Genomic DNA, 8,990 nt, shown 5'->3' with positions numbered 1-8,990 from the left:
TTTTTATTTAAAATTATAAAAATTTATTAAAAATCAAAATGTCATATCAAAACTTTTTAGAAACAAATTTAAGTGTTTGCTCAATTCATTACTTTTGGGTAGAAGACTACTACATCAATCTTAAAAATTCAATTAGTAATATGATATTTAAATAAAAAAAAGTTTAAGGACAATAATTTTATTAAATTTTAGTTAGTATATAACTAATAAAAAAATAAATAATTTTATATTACTGAATAAAATCTCACACTATTAAAAATATTATTAATAATTATTTAATAATTACAAATTACAAAAATTACTGACTCTTACACTCCTCTTTAAATAACTCAAGCAGCTACTGGTACCTAAGAAAGAGTTTGACGCACGATTATCATTTACTCAGCTTGATTATTACTAAAGAATTCTTACAAGTTGCAATTATAATAGTTAAGAATAACTATATCTTTGAAAATTATAAAAGAATAAGATTAGTAAAGACAACATTAAGTTTTTCTATATATTTTTTTCTATTATCAAGATCAAACCTATGAAGACTTATTTAAAAGAAAAAATAATATTATTTTTACCTATTGCATATTAATTATTAAATATATTACATGTAACTTTGAAGTTTAGTGAAAGATTAGAAACTTGTGTGGGGGCGTCTAGGGACTTAATTATATTGGTGGTTGGTTACCTGATTTGGAATTGAGCACATGAAACTACAAAGATATATACATTAATTAAAATTAGGCAAGTGATATATTTTTTTAATACGAGTAGATATTCTTTAAATTTATTCTTTAAATAATTTTTTATTACATTAATTTAAAAAAAATAAAATAAACTCGTCTAAATAAATTTAATATTTTTTAATTTAAAATACAAATTTAAGAAACAGTTTTAATAAAAGAATAAATAATCATTTGTACCCATAAAAAATGATAACGCTGACATATATACTTATGATAGATTGAAACTGATTTTGTACTTACAAAAATTGCTCTCCGTATGACAAAAATATCCTATTTTAGTTAAGTGCTTGCTTTGTTATTATCCAAATCTACGTAGCATCCCAACTCTCTAAAACTCTATCCCTCTTCAATTCCATTTCTAATTTCAACCATCTATTCCTCTTTCATGACGGCAGCTTCCTCTTCCTCTGCTGCCACTGCTACTCTTCCGTTACTTGGCACTATCGCTTCATCCCCGTGCTTTATTTCCCAAATCCCAACTCTCCCTCTTTTTCAAACCCCCTTCATCAAACAGTAAGAAGCTCTAAACAATCACAAAACATCTATGAGGATGGGAAATACCATGTCATGTCTCCATCAAAAGCAAGCTTTGAAATTACTTGACACTTTTGTCCAGAGAAAAGAAAAAGCACAAAGTGAATGTGAATAATATTACTCTCAAGAAAAACACTTGAACTCCTAAAGCCAACACTTGTGAATAAATAAAAATTGGTTGTGAACAACACAAATACAAACATATATCTTACTACTTTTTTACTACTCTACCAAATAATAATGGCTTTGCTTAATCTCTTTTCCATCTTTATGCTTTTACCCTCATCATTTGAGGCTTCACTTTCATCAGCATTGAAACCCAAGACCTGAATTCCATGATTGCACAAGTCTGCATGAACATCGAAAACCAAACGGAGGCCTTGCCAACATCCAAAACGAACTCGTCAAGATTGGCCCCCAAACCCCACTTCCGTGTTGAGCGCCGCACTCAGTAAGCAAAGTTTATCACGATCTCCGTGAGCAACCGCGAGCAACTAGACATAGAAGACTGTAAGGAGCTTCTAGACTATTCCGTTTCGGAGCTGGCATGGTCCATGGGAGGGATGAGAAGAATCCGTGGCGGAGATACAAGCGCGTAATAGGGTTGATAGATGGTGTTGATTTTGCAAAAAGTCGAGCGCCAACGATGGAGAAGGGTTTGAAAAAGATGGAGAGTTGGGAAAGAGAGCGTGAGGATGAGGCGAAGGTATAATAACGAAGCAAGCACTTAATCAAAACAGGATATTTTTGTCACACGGAGGACAACTCTCGTGGGTACAAGATCAGTTTCGATCTATCATGAGTACATATGTCAGCGTTATCAACTTTCATGGGTACAAATGGTCATTTATTCTTCAATAAAACTAAAATTCAATAATTTAATTTTAAATTTTTTAATTCTTAGCTAATACATCCCAAAACATCCCTTAATATATCAAAATACAAGTTTTACTCCATTAAATCTTTCACCCCTCCTAAAATTTAGATCCATAATGCCTCACTCTCTTCCTCCATTGCCACGTTCCTCCCTTACGCCGCACTCCTTCTCCACCTGTGTTCCTCATCCATCTCGCACTTTTTTCTCGTCACGCTTCTCCCTCAAACCGTGCTAATCCATCGGTGCGCCGCGATCTTTCCCGTCCTATGCACCTCTCATTTTTGCTGTGCTTCGATCTTCAGCCGTAATTTGAATGTATAACGCGCTCTTTGTCTTCCCCGCATCCTCTAATAAAAGATTCTATCTTTTTAATATATGTTTTTGTTTGTATTTGAGAGAGAAAATTTTATTCTTGCAAAAATGGCTTTGAAGCTATCATAGTTAAATAAACATAATAACTGCTATCTTTACATCTATTTTTTTTATGATTTTTTATTATTTTAGATGTGTTTACAAAATATTTGGTTTGTTATTTAGATGTGTTTACTTAATTTTACTAAAAAAATTTATATTATATGTCTTCATACCCAACAAATAAACATTAGGCCCAATAACACAAAAAGGCCCACCAATAAAGGTGGATTTCATGATAAATCCGACTTGAACTCCTAAAGCCAAAACTTGTGAATAAATAAAAATTGGTTGTGAACAACACAAATACAAACATATATCTTACTACTTTTTTACTACTCTACCAAATAATAATGGCTTTGCTTAATCTCTTTTTCATCTTTATGCTTTTATCCTCACCATTTGAGGCTTCACTTTCATCAGCATTGAAACCCAAGACCTGAATTCCATGATTGCACAAGCCTACATGAACATCGAAAATCAAACGGAGGCCTTGCCAACATCCAAAACGAACTCGTCAAGATTGGCCCCCAAGCCCCACTTCCGTGTTGAGCGCCGCACTCAGTAAGCAAAGTTCATCACGATCTCCGTGAGCAACCGCGAGTAACTAGACATAGAAGACTGTAAGGAGCTTCTAGACTATTCCGTTTCGGAGCTGGCATGGTCCATGGGAGGGATGAGAAGAATCCGTGGCGGAGATACAAGCGCGTAATAGGGTTGATAGATGGTGTTGATTTTGCGAAAAGTCGAACGCCAACGATGGAGAAGGGTTTGAAAAAGATGGAGAGTTGGGAAAGAGAGCGTGAGGATGAGGCGAAGGTGGTGCCACGTAGGTTCGGATAATAACGAAACAAGCACTTAACCAAAACAGGATATTTTTGTCACACGGAGGACAACTCTCGTGGGTACAAGATCAGTTTCGATCTATCATGAGTACATATGTCAGCGTTATCAACTTTCATGGGTACAAATAGTCATTTATTCTTCAATAAAACTAAAATTCAATAATTTAATTTTAAATTTTTTAATTCTTAGCTAATACATCTCAAAACATCCCTTAATATATCAAAATACAAGTTTTACTCCATTAAATCTTTCACCCCTTCTAAAATTTAGATCCACAATGCCTCACACTCTTCCTCCATTGTCACGTTCCTCCCTTACGCCGCACTCCTTCTCCACCTGTGCTCCTCATTCGTCTCGCACTTTTTCCTCGTCACGCTTCTCCCTCAAGCCGTGCTAATCCATCGGTGCGCCGCGATCTTTCCCGTCCTATGCACCTCTCATTTTTGCTGTGCTTCGATCTTCAGCCGTAATTTGAATGTATAACACGCTCTTTGTCTTCCCCACATCCTCTAATAAAAGATTCTATCTTTTTAATATATGTTTTTGTTTGTATTTGAGAGAGAAAATTTTATTCTTGTAAGAATGGATTTGAAGCTATCATAGTTAAATAAACATAATAACTGCTATCTTTATATCTATTTTTTTATGATTTTTTATTATTTTAGATGTGTTTACAAAATATTTGGTTTTTTATTTAGATGTGTTTACTTAATTTTACTAAAAAAATTTATATTATATGTCTTCATACCCAACAAATAAACATTAGGCCCAATAACACAAAAAGGCCCACCAATAAAGGTGAATTTCATGATAAATCCGACCTATCTAAAGAGGTCGGACACCGACTCAACGGGACTAAGCTCTACCCGTCCAAAGCAGGTAACTATCTCCATAAATCTCTCATACTATCTCTACGTCATCTAGAAGGTGGATCCTAACAAACTCCCCAAGATAAAAGAACCGCTTACCCATAAGATAAGGCAGAACTACTCTAACAAAATTAGTTAGCAACTCTACTATAAATACAATGGACCCTAACTATAATTCACATTCTAATCTACTAAAAATCTAGTTAAAACCCTTGCTAACTTAAGTATCGGGGTCTCTTGTACCACCTCCTACCTCCTCACGAGGAACTCGGACAAGCCGCACATTGACACTGAAAAGGTCGGACGCTCCCACTCAAAGGGATCTAGACCTCATGTTTAAATCCAAATCAACGTTTCAGGTAACCCTTGGAACAATATATATTTTTGGATGTATTTTAAAAAAAATTTACTTTTATTTATTATTTTGGATGTGTTTTAAATATAATTTAAATTATACCATAAATCAAATCACTTTTTTTGAGAGACACCACTAAAAAATTATATAAATAACGCTTTTAAGTTTCTTCTGGTAAAAGATTCTATCTTTTTAAATTTATGTTTTTATTTGTATTTGAGGGAGAAAGTTTCAGTCTTGTAAAAATAATTTTGGAACTATCATAACTAAATAAATATAGTAATGGTTATCTTTATCCTTGATAATATCCATCTTTTTATGATTTTTGATAATTTTGGATGAGTTTATAAAATATTTAGTTTGTTATTTGTTATTTTAGACGTGTTTACTCAATTTTATCAAAAAAATTATAATATATATATATATATATTTTCGAATGTGTTATAAAAATATTTTATTCATTTATTATTTTAGAAGTGTATTTAACGATACTTAACAAAAATAAATAAATAAATAATTATATAAAGTTAAGTACATATAAAAAGATAGTGGTCTGTATTTAAGGATACTTAACAGAAAAGAATAAATAAATAAATAAATAATTCTATCAAGTCAAGTACATATAAGAAGATAGTGGTATGTATTTAATAGGTTTGGAGTATTTTTTCTAAAAAAAAATGTATTTTTAACGTTCCTGAATAAAACAACTAACAAGAGCTTAATAGTGTAAAAGGTTAAAAAATGAGAGAAAATTAAGGAATATAAAAGTTAAACAAAATAGGAATAGATATGGTTTCTTAAAAAATCGAAAAATTAGTAATTAAAAAATATTATAATTAAATAACAAAAATTTAAAAGTTTTTAAAAATAATATTTTAAAAGATGAATAGTATTTCATTATTTTTTGGATATACAACACTATTAATCTAATAAAAAATATGTTTTGTTAGAATTAAATATATTTTTTTAATGCAATTCTATTTCAACATTTTGTAATACAGATATGTATACAATATTCCACAAAAAAATCTTTTGAAAAAATTTCATCAATATTATACATCAATAAACATTAGTTGAATTTTGATATACTGATAGTATAAAATATTTTATATAGTTATTTAATCACATACGTCTTTTTAAATAATTATTTACACGATTAATATTAAAAATAATTTTTTTATGATATAATATTATATAATTAAATATATATGTAAAACTACTTATATTGATATTGTATCAAAATTAATTTCTAAATTCAATATTATTGAATAGCTCTTACTTATATAGATTTTAAATACGTATTAAATTACTTTAAAAAGTACAAATATATTATATTGTTACTGTGTATCATTATACATAAGTGCGTGGGAGTAAAATATAATAGAAAGCAAAAGAGAACAAGACTCCTTGGAGCAAAATAAATAGAGCTAAAATTCCATGGTAAGCTCAATACATTTTCATGAAAATTAATAGCTACGCTTCTTCCACCTAATTTTTGCTCCTCCTTGTTGCAATCAAAGCTGAGCCTACATGTTGAATAATTGGCAGACTAAACAATTAAAGTGATAATCAAATTAGGTTCGTTTAGTAATTAGTTTATTAGTCTGTTTAAATAAGTATAGAATTCAAATGTTATCTTGTATATATATAATAATTTATTAGTCAATAATAAATTTTTAAATAAAATTCAGTACTACAATAAATTAATTTTTGATATATCAAGTCGAAGAATACCGTAGAAAACCAACCATTAAAATGATTGGTTTACTAAAATGATTTTATAATATACTCGTGCATTGCATGGGACTCTAGTCTCTTCATTATCGGTGTCTATGTTATAAGATTATATGTCAATATCAAAACCATTGTATTTTACTTTTGTGGTATTCGCCTAATCACCTCCCATAATATTTTGGTACACGTGAAACATGCTTATATTAATATTTGATATTCTGGGCTGGCCCACGAAAATAAAGACGTGACCGATTAACCGGCATTGTCTGAAATTGGCCCGGCCCAGGATCATGATCAAACCCAATCATTGTTAATATGATAGATACTATACTCACTTTGGGCTTTTAGCCCCGTTACTATAAAAAACATCACTCATTTTGTAAAAATAATTTCTTGATGAACCAAAAACAAAAATCAGAAGAGAAAATAAAAGCAGCAAGACCTAACAGGCTAATACCAAAAAAAATAAAAAAGCAGCATGACCTTAATCTAATATAGTGATGATCTCTATGTTATAATTTAGTAAAGTTTTTATTTTTTAAGTATTAATTTTTTAAAAGTTATAATATCTGTATTTGATAAATTAAATTAAAAATAATTTTTAATAAGAATAAATAACAATAAGTGTGTTGGTAAAATAGTTTTTAAAATTTAAAAGTACTATAATAAATATTAATATAAGAATTAAATTTGGATATTAGTTAACATATAAAGTTATATTAGACTTTTTAATTTTGATCAGTACAAATCAATTTTAAAAAACACATCTTTGGGTGCTTTCAAAAGTAACCCTAACTTTAAAAAGTGCAGATACAAACACATAAGTTTTTTTATTTACCAAATACAAGATGAGATGCTTGTACTTTTGAAAACACAACTACCTTTTCAAAAATTTTTACTAAAATAAGTCTAAGCACATTCAAATTTAAAACTTAGGTAAGGTCAATAATAAATAAAATATGCTTTTGTTTTATGTTTTTATTATTTTATTATTTTTCAGTATTTACATTTTACTTTTTATTTTCTTTTTTCATTATACAATTATAAAAATAAAAAAAACATTAAAAATAAATAAATAAATAAAAACACAAACAGAACACATCCTAAGTTTTATTCTCTTTACTTTTGTCAAGCCGGATTGAGTTGGTTAAATTTATAATGAAAGGTACTTTTAAATAAACAAGTTTCTAATAAAAGGACATAAATGATCAAATGTCAATTGGTTTATTGTTACAATAAAAAAAAAATGTGAATACCACAAAGGCCTAAGGGACACACCTAGCTAGTCCAAATTTGGAAATAGAAAAAGAAAAGATAATCCCTCAAATTAGATATGTACCCACAAATTGACTTACATTTTTCACACTAGAGTCAGTTAATTATTGATAAATTGTAAACAAATACATTTATCTAATTGCCCCAATAAAAATATTGTTTCTTGCATCCTAAAACAAAATTAATGTTCTACACAAATCTCTCCAAGTTTGAATTGAAAGAAAATTGACTTCCCATTTTCAACAAATAAAGCAAAAATTCATTCCATGTGTCAATAGGGCCAGGCAAGCACCAATGAACACAATCATTGTGAATGACTTTTTTACCCTTTGATGAATGATGTCCATAGACATAGTTGTTAGGGTGTCCATCAGGCCTCCTAAGCATAATTTCAGTTGTATTCATCATCAAAAGTTGCAAACCTCTTTCCTTAGCTTCTCTTTGAGCTTCTATAAACTCCTCAACTTGAGTCATATATGTCCATAAGATATAACCATCTAACTTAATCTCTTCTTTGGTATAAGGCTTTGTCCTCTCACAACTTCCACCTTTGTTCCAATCAGCATTCTCAAAGTGTGCTGGAGAGAATGTCCTCAAAAATGTTACACCCTTATACCCTTTGAGATTAATTAAAGACCTTAACGCTGTTCTCATTGCCATTTTGTAACCATAGTAATGTGAAAGGTCTTTAATGCCCTTTAGTTCACACTTGTGGCAACCAACAATTGTGTCATTTTCATAGAATATTAGTGGCCTAAAGAACCATTGTCCAGCAGAGACAATGACAAAATCAAAGCTTTCAATCTCTCTAACCCATGCTTCATCTGCCTTATCTAAATGTAGGTTCATGAGGCTGTTAGAAGAATGACCATTAGGGTCAACATCACTTGTTTTCACTAAATATGGGGACCAAAGTGTTACAAGGGTAAAATTGTAATCGGCATAGAACCACCTTCTGAAATATATGGCATCTGTTTTATATCTCTGGGAAATATCCTCAGGCTGTGCTACCTACAAGAAGAGTGGAATAAATAACATGTGATAATTAGCCATATCTGAGTGTTTTTTTTTTCCTTCTTTTTATCCGTCACTTTTAACTGAATTCACAATTATTTAAAAAGAAAAGGTAATCTAGAAGATGGATTTTCATATAAAGTAGAACAAAAATGTTATATGTATACGTAAAATAAATCGTGATGTATTTGTTTATATAATTATACATGTATATGAAAAAATTTGTGGACTCAATAATTTTTAGTATTTTTAGTTACTATTTAACTATCATAAATATTAAATTATTTTTAATAAATAAATTTTATTAATTTTTTTGTATAAATTTTAAAAAATAGGTG

At 29.7% G+C, this 8,990-nt stretch overlaps 1 protein-coding gene across 1 annotated transcript in view; it reads right to left on the bottom strand.

Moving 5' to 3' along the window:
- Positions 1–7,529: 7,529 nt before the first annotated feature.
- The window catches only part of LOC107486521 (protein trichome birefringence-like 19), a 3,764-nt gene continuing 2,303 nt past the window's right edge, over positions 7,530–8,990 (bottom strand). The window contains exon 2 of the mRNA XM_016107071.3: positions 7,530–8,649. Within this exon, the coding sequence (XP_015962557.1) occupies positions 7,828–8,649 (822 nt within the window). The 3' untranslated portion in view covers positions 7,530–7,827. The remainder of the gene's footprint in view (positions 8,650–8,990) is intronic.

The sequence above is a fragment of the Arachis duranensis genome, chromosome 4 (assembly GCF_000817695.3).
Source record: "Arachis duranensis cultivar V14167 chromosome 4, aradu.V14167.gnm2.J7QH, whole genome shotgun sequence".
Lineage (NCBI taxonomy): Eukaryota > Viridiplantae > Streptophyta > Magnoliopsida > Fabales > Fabaceae > Arachis > Arachis duranensis.
The sequence above is the reverse complement of the archived record's forward strand: the minus strand, read 5'-3'. Positions and strand labels throughout refer to the sequence as shown.